At 47.1% G+C, this 18,484-nt stretch overlaps 4 protein-coding genes across 4 annotated transcripts; 2 read left to right on the forward strand and 2 right to left on the reverse strand.

Annotated features, from left to right (window-relative positions):
* Positions 1–406: 406 nt before the first annotated feature.
* yhhW (Quercetin 2,3-dioxygenase) lies at positions 407–1,524 on the forward strand (the record flags this gene model as incomplete). Its single annotated transcript, XM_031150844.1, has 2 exons — positions 407–950; positions 1,013–1,524. The coding sequence occupies 2 exons, from the start codon at positions 407–409 to the stop codon at positions 1,522–1,524; spliced, it is 1,056 nt and encodes a 351-aa protein (XP_031004482.1).
* A 6,766-nt stretch (positions 1,525–8,290) lies between these two features.
* pigC (putative phosphatidylinositol N-acetylglucosaminyltransferase subunit C) lies at positions 8,291–9,756 on the forward strand (the record flags this gene model as incomplete). The annotated part of the gene is made up of 2 exons (XM_031150845.1): positions 8,291–8,615; positions 8,663–9,756. The coding sequence occupies 2 exons, from the start codon at positions 8,291–8,293 to the stop codon at positions 9,754–9,756; spliced, it is 1,419 nt and encodes a 472-aa protein (XP_031004463.1).
* Positions 9,757–10,531: 775 nt separating this feature from the next.
* Positions 10,532–11,577, reverse strand: LHYA1_G005903 (uncharacterized protein; the record flags this gene model as incomplete). Its single annotated transcript, XM_031150846.1, has 3 exons — positions 10,532–10,700; positions 10,811–11,105; positions 11,274–11,577. Coding segments are annotated over 3 exons (768 nt in total), but the record flags the coding sequence as incomplete, so codon positions are not given.
* Positions 11,578–13,327: 1,750 nt separating this feature from the next.
* TDA6_2 (putative vacuolar protein sorting-associated protein) lies at positions 13,328–14,597 on the reverse strand (the record flags this gene model as incomplete). The annotated part of the gene is made up of 3 exons (XM_031150847.1): positions 13,328–14,262; positions 14,309–14,423; positions 14,478–14,597. The coding sequence occupies 3 exons, from the start codon at positions 14,595–14,597 to the stop codon at positions 13,328–13,330; spliced, it is 1,170 nt and encodes a 389-aa protein (XP_031004468.1).
* Between the last annotated feature and the right edge of the window lie 3,887 nt (positions 14,598–18,484).

Here is an 18,484-nt window from a genome sequence, read left to right on the forward strand (position 1 = left end):
ATGGGTAAAGTACGGAGCAGGAACAGTTTTTTGCTTTACGGCAGCAGAGAGTACAATAGAGATGAAGCAATGTGGTTTTGAGGATGTGTGTTTATTTGGTGGAAGAAGGCGCAGAAGGAGAAGGAGAAGGAGAAGCCGAGTCGAGGTCGAGGCTCCAAAACACGTGACCGGTCTTCACTTCCCTAAAGCGGCCTAGCTTTGTGTCTAGACCATGCTTGGACCGGACTAAAAGCTGAGTAATTTGCTGATTAACCATCACCAAGAACACTCTCAGCAAGCTTCTGGTGCTTCAACATCGTGAACAAAGCTCATTCAAAGCAACCGGTAATCCTTTATAATTCTCATGTAATTATTCTCCTTCTCCAATCCTCTCCTGTCTTCTAGCATCTTTCCCAAAAGTCTATATATGAAGCTCTTCATTCTCCTATCGTCCATTTTCGTAGCATCAATTTCACTCTATTTCACTACCCCACTACAGCAACTATTTAGCAGCTTCATAGACTTCAAAACAACACCTACGACCCCAGCAGTCACAACCATAGGTCAATCAACAGAAATATCTTCAGGTCAATCGATGAGCACTGTAAATACCATCAAAAACACCATGTCTAAAGCACTCGCACACGCAAAGATCGTCCCTCGTCGCTCTGGCGACAGGGGTCACGCTGATCACGGATGGCTGAACACGTACCATACATTCAGCTTCGCCAACTACTATGACCCCAAATTCCAGAACTTTGGCAGTTTGCGAGTCCTGAATGAAGACCGCGTAGATGCCCACAATGGCTTCCCAACACATCCTCACCGCGATGCCGAGATCTTCTCCTACATCCTGAACGGCGAATTGACGCACCGCGATAGCATGATCAAGAAGGGGTTAGAGGGACAACAAGGCGACGATTTTTTCCGTATGAAGAGGGGTGATGTACAATTTACAACTGGTGGAACTGGTTGGTCTACCTATCCTCTGTCTCTGAATTTAATAAGCAAATACTAACATTATCTCCCCCAGGAATCGCACACTCCGAACAAAACGAAGCCGACAAAGAAGTCCATTTCCTCCAAATATGGGCTCTTCCTTGGAGCAGAGGTCTCACCCCGCGCTACCATACACGAACATTTCCCGAAAACGCCAAACGTTCTGGCTTTCTCCCCATCCTCTCACCTTTGAAAGCTGGACCTGGCGCGTCAGCCGAAGACGAGAAGGCCGCTGAAGCTACGCTAGCAGATACGATACCTATACATGCGGATATGGTCATGGCGGCAGGTATTATTGGCGTTGATAAGCGGTTTAAGTGGACTGTTGGTGCGGATGCGGTCAGGAAGACGCAGAACAGGAATGTTTATGTTCATCTGCCTATGACGAAAAACGGGAGCTCGAAGATTAGATTGGATGGAAGGGAAGACGCGGTGCTGAGCGAGGGTGATGGGGCTTTTGTTTCGGGTGTTAATGCAGGAGATGTGTTGAGCATTGAGAGTATCGGCGAAGCTGAGGCCGAGGTGGTGGTTTTAGATAGTGATTAGGTCAGATCTTTCCCCGAAAATGAAAGATGATTTATATGAAATTCCCTTTACAAATAGCAAAGTGTATTGTCTCTCGCGTCAAGATGGTGGTCAAGTTGACCGAATCATTATGTCTTCCCAATAAAACATGCCTGCCCGTGGCTACTTGCTCTCTCCTACTTAGATATTCGTAGTAAGCGATGATTTTTCAAGAACTAGAATTCTTTTCAATTTTCCTCATTCGAGTTAAGTTTCACTCCAGAGCCAGTCAATGTTCCTTTACCCCAGCCTACACTCAAACCCATCTTCAGACTTAATGAATATATATGCAGGACATATCCCAGGTTTTACAAGTAAAGGCCAGACGAATAGTCGAACTAGAAGACTTAAGGTGAAGGAGTGTTCAGATGTACAGCTTCATCGACGAGGGAGAGAGCCAGGAGGGAGAAAAAGAAGCAGAGCGTCTAAAGCTGATGTTCACCATACGTGTGTCTCTCCGTATAAAAGTGTGCTATGGTTCTTAGCTCCGTTGACCGATGTTGTCAAATGAATTTCTGCTGTCAAAACATTTCCACGGTCAAAGGACTCACGATGAGAATCAAGACACATATCTCAGAAGAGTCTTTATTATGTGATTGATAGTGAATGATAGAATTGTACCACTAGCCAAGCCCAGAAGCTTTCAAACCAACTTAGGGAAACGAGTCTAGAGCGAATTCCTTCCCTGCGTACCAAGCCTCTATAAATGTGGATGAGAAACTTACTCACATGTGTCTACTCTGCCAACTTCGATTTTGATTTGCCATTCATTCGGTTATTACTACGAGATGACTATGACGCAAACTAGTATTTGTCCTTCAGGTTAAGTGAATGAAAAGCTATTTATTCATCACGCTTACTGGAAATGGTCTATCTACTTGACCAGTTTTCGCCACTATATGTATATTGACTTTCCCTTGCACCTCGGCTCCTCCAAGCCAGACACGAAGTACAATTTCACCGGTATATAACACTACACGAGACTCCTCATGCTGCGCCCGAAGACTTTCTAGCCGCAAAAGTATTTGAAGGCACTTCCCTCCCGCACATAAGCCGATCAAGGATCGCCATAAACAACATGTAGCTGAACCGGCAAACAGAACAAGACTTCGATTTCCCCAATATTTGGATTGGAAGTCTCCGTCTCCCGTTCGCGCCGCGGCAGGAGGACATGTCCGCCCAAATTCTACGCTTTATCAAATTATGCTCTCAGCTCTAGCTCTGAGCCGTCCCGCGCGTACGTGCCCATCTTGGCATCTTCGCAACTTCAAGGGGTGCAGCCAGCCACAAAAGCCTAGCGGCTACTAGGCAGGAGAAAATTGACGTTTGCCATTGCATATCCCACTCTCTTTATGGGAGACGGGGGGGTTACGATTCATTGATGATTGATAAAGGTGAAAGACGGGATGGATGAAGCGAAAGACGGCATGTGATAGACAAGGAGAGCAGATATTCTTTGATTGATTTGATTTGATTTGATTTTTTTTCTCGCACCTCATCGAGTTCTTTTTTGATAAAATAATAGGGTATACACGCACGTACCGTCCGTTCAAAACCGTCAACGCCTGCCCAATGCCGCTGTTACCCATTATCCTAACTCCTTGATTCAGCCCAAAAGAAAGTCGAGCCCTCTCGCTTATACCCTCTCGGCAGCATCACTGTCATAATGAAATGCCTCACTCTCAAAGCCTTTCTCGCTCTCAACCCGAATCTTGTACTTTGACGGCGGGGCAGGCTGCAGCTTAAACGGCGTCTTTACAACACATGCGACTGCCTCGTCATCTTGGAGGAATATCTCGCCATGTCTGCGTCTGCATGTACCTGTGAAGACCGAGCGCCTAAAATCCACAATTAGTCTCCGCAATTTCTGAAGTCTAGATGCGCTGTAAATGTGGAAGACGTACAAATCACCAATCCTCTCCAAGCCCTCGAGAAACAGCACGATGACGAAGAAGCATAGCACAATTCCTATCACTATCACATCGCTATATTCCCGTACCACGTAGCTGGTGCTTGCAGTTTTCGAACGGATGAAGTACACGCTGTAGACAGATTCTGGGTCTGATCCAGCCTCTTTATGATAGGGTGTTGTGGTCTTAATATCCTCTTCGCTGGCGTCGTGCCGAGAACCCCAATACCGTTCTGCGTCTTCTTTTCGGAGATTTGGGAGCGCGCTGGTGGGTTTCGATGGTAGTGCGTCTAGTGTTTTGTCTAGAGGGGGTATCTGGTCTGCCAGTTTCTTCAGGTAGGATGAAGAGAGTGGTTTTTCTGCCAGTAGAGCCTCAGAGGTAGGAATGTGTGAGGTGGGCGTGTAGGGTGTGTTGTCAATTAATTCTTCCTCTTGCGAGGCGGAGGAATCTAGTTGGTGGGGTGGGAAATGGGGATCGAGGAGTATCCTGGTGGATGGTGTGTGTCCGTTATTGGAAACGCCGTGGGCGTAGATCAATGGAAGAGAAACGGCGGTGCTTGTGAGTTGAAGGAAGAGCAGCAGCGAGAGTTGTGATGTGAGCTTCATGATGAATAGTTTTCAAAGGATTGTCGTTCGAGGTGAGGTTCGAAGGTTCCACTTGGTCGAGGTGATAAGTAGTTATAGAAAGTACAATCCTTTGCATGCAAGGCTTTTTAAAGATAGTGGGAGTTCTTGTCTTGAAGATGTTTCTTTGTTTTTGAAAATCAAAGCAAAAACAACGCAAGCGGAACAATGACGAGAGATATTGGTTTTCAGTTGAGCGGGATACAAAGAGAGGAGAGCGGGGGGGCCATTCAACCTTTAAAGGTACTTTACCGGGTGTCACTAAATCATAGCTGCGGCTGGCTGATGATAGCCCTAACCTTACACGTTCCCCTATTCCAGCATGCTCCTTGGCTGGAACGTTGTTGTTCTGGATCCCCGTTTGACCAATCCGCATCAATATCCTCGCACGAGGATTGGCTGTTGATGAAATGCTGAACTCAATATCGCATGGCTGATCTTGGCGGAAAGCTTACCTAGTGGTACGGAGAGACGATCCATCAGGGTTACTGTAATTCTAGAGTTAGATAGCGTCATGCACAGACGATGGCTACGGAGAACCTAAGCTGGGGTCAATTCCTCTTTGCCTGGGGTGCGCTTATTTTAGTATTTTACCCAAATTTATGGCTGTATTTAGAACGTCTAGAGTCTTGAAGCTTCCGCCGCTACCACTGATTCTGGGCTTACCTAGGCAATAATGGGGTATTTGGCGTTCTAAAATGACAGACTCTGATCTGAGTACCTATGTATCCAAAAGCACGTCAGTCCACCATTAAATTGCCCTGCGGAACAAGAAATGCTGACGCTGACACGACTTCCGAAGCCCTCGCGGCGAAGCATGATTGCCTATGTCCTGATCCTTCATCCCTTGTGGTCTTTAAGTTAAAGTTCACGGCACCATGGTCCGCAACCTCTTTTAATAATATAGTGCTTACCCTCGCCCAAACCAATGAGCGAATTCCCGTCGTACAGAATCAGTCATCATACAGTACGGAGGACTCGAGTAATTTACAGACAAGGGAAAATAGCGCTATCTCAGGGCTCTGTGAGGCACAGCTTTCAAAATCCAGACTCGGTGTGGGGGCCGCGAGCGTCTTGGAAATACTAAGCAGATGAGTGGTTTTTCGGCACTCAAAACACCAAAAAGTATAGCGCACCGATAAATAAACAACGGGATTCAAAAGAATCATCATCAGCAAGAAAAACAAACATATGTTCTGAAAAGATATAAGCTGAGACGCTTTTACTAAGTTTATAGGCTTGTCTCCGCAATTAAAAAATATACGGAGTAACCTCCAATTATCGATCGTCAGGGACAGGGTGAGATCCTTGTGAGAAAGCTTAATCCTAGTGTCAGATCAAACCCACGGCCCCTTAAAATCGCTGCAGATCCGGCTGCAGCTTCTTTAAGAAGTCAATTATTCTTGACTCTTGCCCGACCTCGAAACTGCCAAGTCGAACAATAATAATGGAGCTTGTCGGCAGTTCTTTTCACGAGAATACTATATGCAGTCCTCGCTGAAAGTTCTTCAAGTAAGCAAGGAGGATTGCATTGCAAGTCTCAAATAACCTTTATTAATAGTTAGTAGGAAGGGACTAGCTATTAGTGTAGGATTTTATTTCATCTGTAGGGTGCCATTCGGTGCGATTACTTCGGTATCGCTTCTGCCCTAATCTGCACTCAGCCTCACAGAGGATTCAATACGGCATCCTGCTGGTTGATTAGACAGGCTTTAAGAGCTTCTCCATTCCGTAAAGCCTACATAAATTGCCTCAACTCTGTCATGTCAAGATCCGTCAACTTTGTGGGTCCTTGGTATGTGGTGAGGTCGAAGTTATCGGCAAAGCAATATCCGTCGCAGATGTCAAGACTCTTGAAAGCCCATATCGCATATTTTTCCTCTTTTCCATATTCTAAGAAGTCTTATTCCATATTTGTTTGTGTGGTTTTCAATGTTATCATTGCTCTGCGATATTTAAAAGTTGTTTCCTGTTCTGCTATTTCCCCCTTTCTTAGTTGTCCCGGGTATAATCTCGCGTGAGCTTACCAACTGCATCCACCGAGCACGATATGCATTCTTGATTTGGAAATTGGCGAAGGAACTTAGGATCATACATTTTTGTCGGCCGCATAACCAACACCAGCTTATGCTTTGACGGTTATATCTCGTAAATGATATACAGTATTTGATCCAAGGAGTGCTTTTCAAAAATTCGCATCTGTAGCTATCAACGAGGATGTTTTAAGAACTCTGTGGCGAGGGCTTGAGTATCCGAGGGAGCGAATACGATAGCGAAAAGCGACTCTCAGGATTCATTTATTTCGCAGCTTCCATTCTACGTCATTCCTGATTGCGGTCTCCAAGGCCAAGGCAGAAATCTCATTGCAACGCTGGATATCAGGAACGTCTGCCTCTTGACCAAAATGATATGTCAATAACCATTTTGATATAATACCGCCTTCGGAACCGATTCTTTCCCCGAAGTGTGACGACGGTAGTGTCGTCCCATTGATTAATCGAGAATCAACTCGGTGCTACGTTTTGTTCCTCTCCTTTCCTATCCCTTTTCGAATTTTCCGAGCGTTCTCGACTGGAATCGCACGAGCTCACCTGAGATGAAGTATATCTGATGATAGAGTTGCCAGTTGGAGATGCACAGCAGAGATACACCAGCTTCTTCTTACTTTGCAGTTTGTGTGGCACATGCATTTGCACTTCTCGTGTGCTTATCTTTGGACAAATATAACTAGCCCCAGAACTGCTCGACGTGTATTGTTGTCGTTTACCATCACTTGAGCTAAGAACTGAAGCCCACCGGTTGCAAAATACTTTCGCATCTCTCCGACGTTACATTTACTCCATGCAACTACTACATTACCACTCTTGGCCCTCTTCGCGGAGCAGAACGTGTTTATTCTTCTGTCGAATATACCAAGCCGCTAAGTAGTTGCTGGGTAAATGTTATCATAAAATATATGTTTTTAAGTACTCGCGGACCGGAAATCCATGAAAGAGAATCCACTTTTTGCACATCTAGGGGGGTCCTTCCGATGTGTTGTCCCCCCCTTTACAAATCTTTCTTCTCAGCAAGGTATCTCGAGGCTATTACCTCGGGACCGTTACAACTTGCAACTTGAGTCTCCACCTCTACCCGCCTCGGCGCGGAGCGATCAGACAATCTGCTCGCTACAGTACCCCTATCACAACTTCCTAGATCAAAGCCAGCAAAGTTTCTGAAATATGGAGAATGCGATAGTGGGGACGGTTATTGCGGATGTTTGAGACGTACTCGATACTGCCAAGATAAGGGGGAAACATTGTTATCGACGCAGGGTTTCATGATGTGCGTTTCAGGTGGAGGCACGTGATGTGTTTGTTCTTGGAAAAAGGGGGCGCTCGGAAGCAAACCTATCTCCACCCGTCTTAAAAAGTTGATTTGTTTGCAGTGAGGACAACAAAATTAATATCCAAACGACGGTAGGAAGAATGGATGGCAAAAGAGGTGAAACCAGAATTTACACTCGTTTAGTGATTTTGGCTAAGTATTTGTGACGAGTGAAAAGAAAGAGCATTCCTGTTAGAACAACCGGCGTATGAGAGAGTGGCAAGAAGGTTACCAGGTTTAAATAGCTTCATACTGGAAATTAGCAAGCAGAGGAAGCAAAACGAAAGGAAAATATAGTTGCTGAAAGCATAAATCTGAATAATTATAGCAAGAAGAGAGTTGTCATATAATAGACGGTACTGGTGGTATAGAAACGAGGCAGTTTTGAAGCTTTAATGATCCAAAACGGACATCACCAGGACGACGAGGCAAATGACAAGCAATAGAGATGGCTGCTGCCATGCTATCCATGCCATCACCCAGAACAGAGAAGCAAGTGGAAGAGGAAACTGATCAATGGTTCTATAGCTAGTCGCATCCCTCTTTTTCATAGAGTAAACTTCCGTATCATATTTGCGTAAATGGGAGTACACAAATCGATGTCTGGGGTAGGAAACAACTTCTTAATCTCGTTGCGCCTTCTGACCGCATACATACTGTATGTGATTTCAGGAAAAAGGGGATGGTATTTTCGTTCAGCCTCGAGCTATAGTGAAAGTACGGCAACCTAACTAGCTACCTTGGCAGAAAATACTACTATACTGTAACACTTCCCTAATGGCGAGGCTGACAATTCCACACTTCACCTCGTAACAGCGCAACATATCGTATGAGGACGCCCTGCGCGATATGGCGCCCACCCAGGCGCCCAATCCCAGCTCTTTAAAGACTACATTTCCACCGTTGACGCGAGCTACGACCCTACCGTCGGTATCGCGAAACCTCGCGACAGATCGCACGCTTCTCACGCCCGAAGATGCCATGTACCAAGGGTCCCCGCCGCGAAAGCAGTCTGCTGCTGGGAATAAGCTGCAGAAAGAGTTGCGGATGACCAATGGAGAGAATGGGGATGCTTCGGGAATGCCAAGGAGGGGTAGGAATAAGGATAGAATTCGGAGTGCTAGTAGAAGGGGCAAGAGAGTATGGTCGAAGCTGTTGTGGGTGAAGCAATCTTGTGGGTTCATTCTGCATAGCTCAGGGGACTCTGCTGATTTATAATAGATCCGGACAACTATACCGATCAAGCCACTTTCCTCGAGCACCTCCAGCGAAATCCTCGTCTCCAACCGTACGATTTTTGGCCTTTGGTCGCAGACTCAACCGTCATAGTCCAGCATGTCTGCTCCGTCATCATCTTCATCGTCTGCTTTGTTGGCATCTTCCATAGACGCATCGCGCCAGAGGCAGTAGTAGGCTGGGGTAGCGTTGCGACAATTCTAGGCTGGGTGTTATGGGATTGGTGGGTAGGGCAAGAAGAATCCTCCAAACCTCTGGCCCCAGCAATTCCTCCTCCTCCACCATCGTCCATCTCAGCCGGTAGCTCTACATCGAACTTGAATGGAAATCCCATGCTCTCCCGGCACTCGAAGTCCGCCTCCACATCCTCAATCAATTCTCAAGCCCTCCACTCAACCCCACGAGCCCCCAACTTCCCACCCTCCTCTCCCATGAGCCACCGTACCTCTCTCCGTCTCTCAACCGCAAAATCAGCGCTGCTAATATACTTTACTCTCCTGGGCCTCTCGCCAATCCTCAAATCCCTTACACGTTCTACTTCCTCTGACAGTATCTGGGCAATGTCCTTTATGCTCTTCACAATCAATATATTCTTCTTCGACTACGGCACTCCAGCCCCATCCTCTTCAATAAATACAGGGAACAAGAACATACCAGCGAGTCTCAGCACAAACGCCGCGCTAATGGCAAGTACGGTGCTTGCATCCCGACTACCAAGCACGGGGCAAGTGTTTAGCCTGACACTGTTCAGTATCGAGGTATTCGGGCTGTTCCCAGTCTTCCGGCGCTATGCGCGACAGCGCGATTGGCGGGGTCACGTAGCGCTGACTTCTTTCCTTGTGGTCGGTGCTGGGGGCGGAGTAGGGTTGATCTTGGGAAGGGGCGGGGATGGAGAGGGGTTATTGGATTTTCCGTGGAAGAGTGGGCTGCTGGGGGTGTTGATTGGGGTTGTGGGGACGGGGCTGGCGATGGGGGGGTGTAGTTGGTGGCTGATTGGGTTGCAAAAGTATAAGAATGAGATTCATGGGCCGTGGGATCCAGCGAGGCCGGTTATTAGGAGGCAGTGGGATGATTATTAGATTATAGTAATGTATGATATCCCAGATCCACAATATAATAAGTATACAAGTCTGGGGCTTTGATACTTTCCATTGTGTTTTTGTTATCATCAGTTCCATGCTCTCTGTTTTCACTATACCACCGCATGGCCCCTTTAACCATTTCTCCAAGGACTTCAGGGGCGCAATATATCCGCGTTCTTATGTCGCCATTTGCCGCCATCAAGACAGTTATCTCCTTGTTGATCAAGTCTTTCGATATCCCGAGATCAGCAAGTATCACTTACCCCTGCATAGAATGTTGACTAGCTTGATATCCTTGTGTTTGACTCTCATCTCATGCAGATAATCAATGGCCTCAATGAGATATCCTGTGACCCTGTCCAAGTTTGCATAGAAGTTCTCGTGACTCTCTTGCGGGGATTATAGACTTCAAGTCTCTCTGGCGTGAGAAGGTGTTCAGAGTGATCAGTGTCTATAACCAGATCCATGATAATAGACATGGAATTTTGAAATAAGTAAATGTCAACGATACTGAGAATATGTCGGTTTTTAAAACGTTTTGGTATCAAGAAATCTTTCGTGCATTTCGCAGCTGGGCCTCGCTATCCCACCACATCTTACCGAATCACCTCCTTATACCTACGCAGCTCTTGAAAAGTGTCCTCTGCATTGTAACCTTTACTCGAGTATTTCAATGCATCCATGCCTACTATCCTAGCTGCCTACTAAGGGAAATAGGGAAGTACCCTCCTTCTACCCTTCCCTCTTGCTACCTCCCCTCCATTCCCAAACATCAAGCAACAGCAAACTTCTTATACCCCACCCCGCTGACAAAAGTCTGCTGCCAAGGCCCCTGCCCCTGCCCCTCTGCAAGCTCGACATAGAAATTCCCATGCGCCTCCCCATCAACAACAGCATAAGCCGGCGACCCATCCGCATTCCTCTCATCCGCGTAATAGAACCTTTGTAGACGCGTCAGTGTCTCTCTCTCTCTCCATACCGATCCAAGAACGCTCAAATAGCTAGCTAGCACAAAGGTGAAGGTAATTGCCAAAGAATTTGGGATACGTACTTGAATCCCCTCTCTCCATACGCCCCAGCAGCCGTCTTCACAAAATGCGCACTAGCGTTCTTCCCCACCCCACAACTCATCAGCGGCGCAATAACAGTCTCGTTCAAGATATTGCCCGTGTAGATGAACGTCTTGGCGGCATCGGTATGCTCAGCTAGAGTGGCGAATGCGAGAGCAGCTTGCTGGGCCGCGACGAAGGCGCTGGTTGTGTTTATGTTTAGGTCGGACTGGAAGGCTGAGAGGGTGAGGGAGGGGGATAGGGGGTCTTGGGACGGGACGATGGTTGCTGCTGCGGCTGTGTGTGGTTACCAAGCGTACGCGTTAGTTGGTTGGTTATCTGATAAGTGTCTCGTTCTTCTTTTACGTGGGTCTTTGATCATATATATATATATATGTATTTTTACCCCGTACGAATTGGTACCTGAGGGGAATACATGGACTTGACTAAATAAATAAAACTTACCGTTGTATACCACAACACTAGGAGTCCCTAATAACTCCTTTGTCTTCGCAAATGCGCTGATAACGGATTTGGGATCGGAGAAATCGGCCTGGATGTGGATTTCAGAGGACGTGTTGTCTGCTTCTGTGAGGGAGCGGGCTGCGAGAGCTACTTTGTAGCCTTTGGCGGCGAAGGCGCGAGATACATTCGCACCGATTCTGGCGCCGGATCCAAGAATGAGGATAACTTTAGACGACATATTTAAAAGTTTGAATTTGGGTTTGAATTTGAGTATGGAAGAGAGTGATGATTGATAGCTAGGGAATCTGAGGGGGACATGGTCTTGATATACTACATACAGTTCCTAAGTACAATATGCGGACTAACCAGATTCGACCACGCGGAGATCATATCAGTATGGTGTCATAAATTTATAATAAGATGCATCGGCATGTATTGATTTCAAATATCGAGAATACCTGGTGCCGTTCCTTACAGTGAGATTGATTGGTTGGGCTCAGCTAAGCGATAACCGAGAGAAGCCCCCCTTTTGAGACGAGCTTACAAATAGCCAACTCTATTCCGACAACTGGGCGGATAAAAGACGATACAGTACCGAGAGGAAGGAGACTAGGGTGGTATGATTAGGTAGCTTTTCTTGTTAATCGTGAGGTCGTTATATCCTAAAATTTCATTTGAGTCGGAGTTAGGCATGTGGGGAAGTCCACTTATTGACCCTTGTGATTAGAAAGAATAATCGCAGACGGTAATGTTGAAGAAGCAGACGCTACCTATATTGGCAAATTGGTTGGTATCATCCTTGTTTTTAGGAGTAATGGTATTAGCTACCATGAAGCATATACAGGTTAGATATATGAAATGATTCTATACCAACTTCCATACGAGCTACAGTGCCTACAGTGCATACCCAAACAAGCCACCGTCGAGCCTAGCTACATCCACTGTCCAGCGCCATAAGTATCATATAAAATTCCTACAAATCATATCCCAATCCATCACCTCCCATAAACCGTCCTCTTCCTTCAAGCCACAACCTCATCTTCAGTCCTAAAACCAGCCCTCTTCACACCACCCTTGTCTATCTCATCATCCTGCCTAACAAGCTCTGCATACCGGATCTTCATATCCATCAATTCCCTCGGCATGTTCTCACTTACTCGCTACGATTTTCATTGTCGTAGCCTTTGTTCGAAGATCGGTCGACCAAATCATACTGTACAGTCCTCTCGTCCACAATTGGTGATACTGTACTGGAATATCGTTCGTTTCCTCTGCCTCGACACGAATATCATTATCATAGCCTCCGTTCGATCCCTCTCCATTCAATCGGTCTCCCAACCCACTCTCCAGTCCTCCTCTCCAAACTACGATACTGTCTCACGAGACATAGCGGGGTACTATACACGGAAAACGAACACACTCTCTCTCCACAGAGGAATACGCTGCGCATTTATCTCAATCAATTCCTTGCTTGTCTCCAAAGCTGCGAGCGGAGCTCCAGCCCCCATGTTTCAGGATGAATAGAAGGCTTTAGACCACCTAGGTAGGTAGTTTTATTGGCTGCTGTCTGGAATCTGGGGCTATATGACCTCGCAGGATGCAGTGATACGCTAGTATGCACTTCGCCTCTAGCCACATTTTCAGGAAGTAGAATAAGCATGGAAACAGGGAGGGGCCAAATATTCAAGATAGAAAGAGAGAAGAATGTTGATTGTCAGGTGAAGACCTGGGTTTTAGGGAAGCTAGCGTTCCTTGCATTTCGGGAAGTTATACGGTAAGAAGTGGCTACTCGCCCTAAAGGTAAAAATCTCCGATTGCTGAGGTATATATGTTTTACGTTGTACTCCTGGGTCATGCCCCCATTTACCCCACGCGACAAAAATCTAAAAGGTATCTTGGAATCACACCCAACCTATCCAAGCCCTTCTAACCCAACCTAGTCCCAGTCCTAATCCCAAGGTATCAAAATTCCAACGCCTAGACTCCTGTTCCCAACCCATGCCACACAAACGCTCTACACATATTGCTATCTATACGCCTAACCCCTTCTTCATTCACGGACCCAACCTATCCCTAACAAAACACGGGATTCCATTCCCTGGACAAACATCCCCCCTCTCCAGATACTTGTCCTGCGGGCCCGTCGGTCCGCTCACATACTTGACGAAGCCGAAAAACGAGTCCGGCTGCCTCGGATCTTCAATCGGATACTGTTCATCGCCCCAATGACCCCGGTAGTGCATAGCGCCTTCGGGAGCCCCATTTATGCCCTCAAACGTATTTGTACTGCCATTGTAGTTGTAAAAATACGCATTGAGCACGGGATCCCATAACGCGCCTTCAGACGTATAATCTATGATGAAACCGTTCGGTAGATTTAGATCGGGGATCGTGTGGTCGTGTTTGCCCGTCGTGGCGTAGTTTGCGTGCGAGCCGCGGGCAGAATAGTTTATTGGTCTTTTGCCTCTTCCGGGACCCGAGTGGAGTTTCTCGAGTGAGGGGTATGTGAAGGCTTGGCCGTTGTTGTGTTGGCTGAACCACATTGCTTGGGGGACCCCGTCTTGGAAGCGGATCATGTTGTGCTCCCAGTCACCGATGTGGTCGCCTAGTTCGCGGCCAAAGACTGTGTTGCCTTGGTTGTAGGCGTAGAAGTAGAAGTAGAATACGTCGGTGACGGAGAGGGAGGGTTTGGGGTAGATGATGATTGCGCAGGATATGGCGTTGGATGTTTTTCCGGTTGTGGAGTTTGGAACGACGCCTGTGAGCCAGGAGGGCGAGCTGGTGATGTCGCTGTTGGAGGTTAGGTAGATGTTTGTGCCGTTTTCACCGTACTTGTTTAGGATGTGGAGGTTGGTGGTATTTAGGGTGGGAATCTCGTCTTCGTCTTCATGCATTGAGCTGCCGTTTATGGCGGGGTGGGTATAGGTTATTTGGGCGGAGATGTCAGAGGGGAAGTAAGCTTCGGCGGTGTCGAGGTAGGTTAATGGTGCTGGGGTTGTTAGCAGAGTCCATGGAGAGGGATTAGAGATATATACCATAGTCGAGGACGAATTGAGGGACTCCTTCTACTTGAGTCGCAACGAGTCTTGGGCGAGTCGTGCAGCAGAAATTGTACCCGAGGAGGAGGATAGCGGCAACGGAGAGGATGATCTATAAATACAAGTCAGTTTACGAGCTTTATCTTTCTTTGCAATGAACACCGACCTTATAAAAGATGGCCAACCCCGTATCCGTCCATGGCATCCATCTTTCCCGAGACCGTACAGCACGCGGGGACTCCCCCTTCTCCAGTTCTACCAGCGGTTCTTTCTCATGTATATCCATGTCCGAGTTTCCCATTCATAAGCGCCGAGGGGTTCGACAGAGGCTCTGCAGTTGGTTATATCGATAGCTGGAAGTTCGTCTACGAATGATGGTGAAAAGAAGATTAGAAGTACGAGGTAAAGGGAGCTTTTATCAATGATTATGCAGAGCCGGCTCATGCATATGAATGGATTAAGATCTTTAAAAGCACTGTTAACCTGCAGTGCAAGCTGTTGTGAATGTGTACTCGTACCCCGCGTATGGGGGATGGATAGAAGGATGTAGTAGAGGCGCGGATGACGATGTCGATGACAGCCAAGCTTTACCTTCCCGGCGTCGGACTCGTGTCTGATTGGCTGCCCCTGGGTGGCGAGTGACATGCATTGAGACCCCTACTTTTAAGTAATGTAATTACTCCGCAATATCATACATACCGATCCGATTTATACGAGTAAATATAGCACAATGGATACAGGAACTGGAAATTAACCAAATCCCTAGTTAGGTCTCATAGTCAAGCAGAGATTAAACATCGCAGTTTTAAAGAGCTCTATCAAGCCGCCGTCTTGTCAAGTTTCGCTCACACTAATTATCCAATACTAAACTGCCTTGCTCAGCAAAGAATCGAAATATTCGCCTGTCCTAAAGGGAACACCCATACAAAGCCTTTTGCCAGCCAAACGCCCCCCTCAAAACAAAGGATATTAAGATTACCTACGCCAGCAGCTTGCGCTGACCAAATCTATATGAACAACCCCGAGCCCGAGCCTGCTAGTCCCGTTCGTACTGAAAACCAGGAAGCGTATTTCGAATACTCCTTATTTCCTTGACACCCAAAGCAATGTTTTCGAAGTTTTCCGGCAATTGTATTTGAGCCCTATAGTCATGTTAATCAGTTGCACTCGGAGAGTTTTTAGATCAGTCCTATGTACTTCTCAAACTGGACTCTCATATTACGAGCTTTGTCCTTTATCGCAACTTGGTCTCGATCCACCTCAAATTTTCCGTATTTCTGAATAACAGCCCAACTACACCCGTGTTCCTTGATAAGATCGACCAGCTCTAGCGAGTCTTCTTCTGACCATGGTGTCCGTTTCTGAGGCCGCGCGGTGGCCAATTTCTTTCTCTGGGTATTTAGTTTTGCATAAGAGGCGACTTGAGATAAGAGGAATGGTCGTTCCTCTTCCTCTTCGTGTTCTTCCTCTTCATGTTCTTCCTCAATGAATTCATCAGAGTCCTCTACTTTAGCGGCCCTTGTTTCTATTCCTCTCCTTGCAGCCGGGCGCTTTGCATTTTCTCCGGGTTGACCCTGTGACAGCCCCGTAGTTCGCTCTCGCGACCCATGGGACGCTGCTTCGTCTTCGCCAGGAGCTGTATTCCGATGACGCTTGGAGGCCGGCTCTGGTGGAGGAACCACTTTACGAGTTGGATCTGGAACTCTGTAGTCTTGCTCAAAGCCGTTGTCTTCCGACTCTTCGGGTTCTGATTCCTCTTCTGCCTCTTCATGGGTACGCTTACGGTTCGATGGACCGCCATTGGCTTCCTGGCTATCATCCTCCCATTGCATTCTGCGTGCCTCTGGATGAGGGTCGACAAGTCTGCGTTTTGCTGGAAGCTTCGTGCTCTCATCTAGGGGCCGGTTCTCTTTGTTTTTGTCGTTTCTGTCGTTTTTCCAGCTGTTGAGATATACCTCTATCGGTTTGGGCGTTGTAGGGTGTGATGAAGATGGGGCAGTAGATTTCTGATTCGAGGAAGGGTCACCGAGAGACATTGACTTTTTCATCTTCTTTAATCGGCGAATGTCATCTTTGCTTTCATATAAGCTACTTATGAGTAAGCAAGCTATTCGCACACAAATCTGATAATTGAACTCACCTTTTACGAGGAACACTAGGTATAATATCTATCGGAAGCTGTGTCCTCATGATTGTTGGGGGGTCTTCATAGGTCGCATCGAGTTGGCTGTCGTTATTATTCATGGTGTCGATCAGCGCCTCGGTGATTGTCTGGATTCCACCTTGCTGGTTGATGCTACTGAAGATTTCTTTCAACCGCGCTCGGCTCCAAACGACTAGATCTGCAAGAAAGTCTGACCAGCCAAATTGTTCGTCCAAAAGGTCGAAATCAACTAAGTCATCCTGCTCAGCGGCATCGTTGCTTTTATAGAATGCTGAATAAATTCGAGTCACATATTCAATGACTTGTGCATTTTGATCCTCGGAATTTGCGGGACCTCCTCTCAAGATATCCTTAGGGCGCCCATGCTGAAGAAAATCGTCGATGGTTGATAGCTCGGAGTTGCCCTCGGCCGCTTCCTCGAAGAAATCATTCACTAACAGATCTTCCAATTGGGAATCTTCCTGGCCTTGCATTTTATGTAAATTGTAAATCGTCCACTGGGCTCGAATGTCTAAACCGAGGGCAAAAGATTCATCAACCAGCGCACTGCTTCCATACTGTAGAGTGTCATCGAATCCGTGAACAAAAGGTTCTGGAAAGAGAATATCCATATCTGAGAGAAGTGTGTTGACGGCTTGGCTTTCCTTGGGGGTGACAGCAAACTCTTTGACTAGGACTGCAAGATTGGCGGCATGAATGATTGCGTCGGGACGGAAGGCTCCTTCATCATAATCATTGCCCAGTAATTTTTGCAGCACGAAAGAAGACGTGATATAAGCATTCGAGGTTCCGTAGTATTCCCTGCTCGGCATGAATCTGGCCTCCTCGTATCTCAGACTTTTTGCTCGCCTAGATCCCGGAGCTTTCAATTCATTTACAATGGTGGCGACAATTTCGTGTGTTGCACCAGCTGGTGCAAGCAAATTCAAAATTTTAACAGAGCTCTCCAGCAGCTCTGGAAGTATTTTAGCCATTTGGGGGGGATCCAATTCCGCCATTGCCCTAGCTGAGTGAGATGTAATGGCGGATTGTGATGTGATGGCTGTTGTCCCTGACATGCTTGACATTGCACCTGGAGATTGTGAGCGGTGCGCCTTGCTTGGTTTGAGGTTGTCGGCATTGTCGTCTTCGTCTTCGTCGTCCCCCTCTTCTTCAATTCCTTCTCTATCTTCAGCAACAATGGACAAGTCTGTCGTGCGATCAGTGAACTTGTCTAGTCAATATTCTCGTGGTGCTCTAACCTCTGTTTACAGCGCCGCGCGTAGCCTTCTTTGTGCGACCACCTCTGCTCGACGCCTTGCTTGTCCTGCGCCCAACGCTACTCACGCTTTCCTCGCTATCTGCGCGTGTGCCTCTCCCTCTTCTGCTTTGTCTCTTTGGATCGCCATCGCTCTCTCCCAGGTCTTTGCTCTGGCTTCGTGTTGTTCGGGTCCTTCGGGGGCTTTGCGATGCGCGACTTGGCTTGGGTGGTGATGCAGCTTGATTCCGCTTTGTAGATGATCGAGCAGATGTTCGTCCCGTCATGATGCAATCAATTGGAGTTGTATCCCCTTTCAATGGAGAGGGTGGGTTGTCTGGTGGGGTGGTGGATGCGCGTGCGCCTATCGTTGGGAAAGACGCGAATGCCTTCCCCCGTTGTTGTTCGGAATGGCAATTGCGGTCTAGTGCCATCACGCTTCACGTGTCTGCCGTACTAGCCCCAGCGCAGCACAGCCTAGACCTAGGCCAGTGCCTCCGCATGCAGTCCAGAGCAAGCATTGTATTACGTACGGATTTAGCAGCACAATAGGGGTATACTTATGTATGTATACGGTACGGTATGCCTTACGGTATATAATATAGATATATCATTCCTATAATACGAGTAGGAATGTAATGTAACCCTTATACAGATTTCAATCCTCTTTGTGTAGGTTTCCTCGGTACCGCATCAAATCCCAATGCTCTCTGTATACGAACGAGTAGAACATCAACAATCAGGGGCGCATCAATTGGTTTCCGCCACGCAA

The sequence above is a fragment of the Lachnellula hyalina genome (assembly GCF_007821495.1).
Source record: "Lachnellula hyalina strain CBS 185.66 chromosome Unknown contig00088, whole genome shotgun sequence".
Taxonomy (NCBI): Eukaryota; Fungi; Ascomycota; class Leotiomycetes; order Helotiales; family Lachnaceae; genus Lachnellula; species Lachnellula hyalina.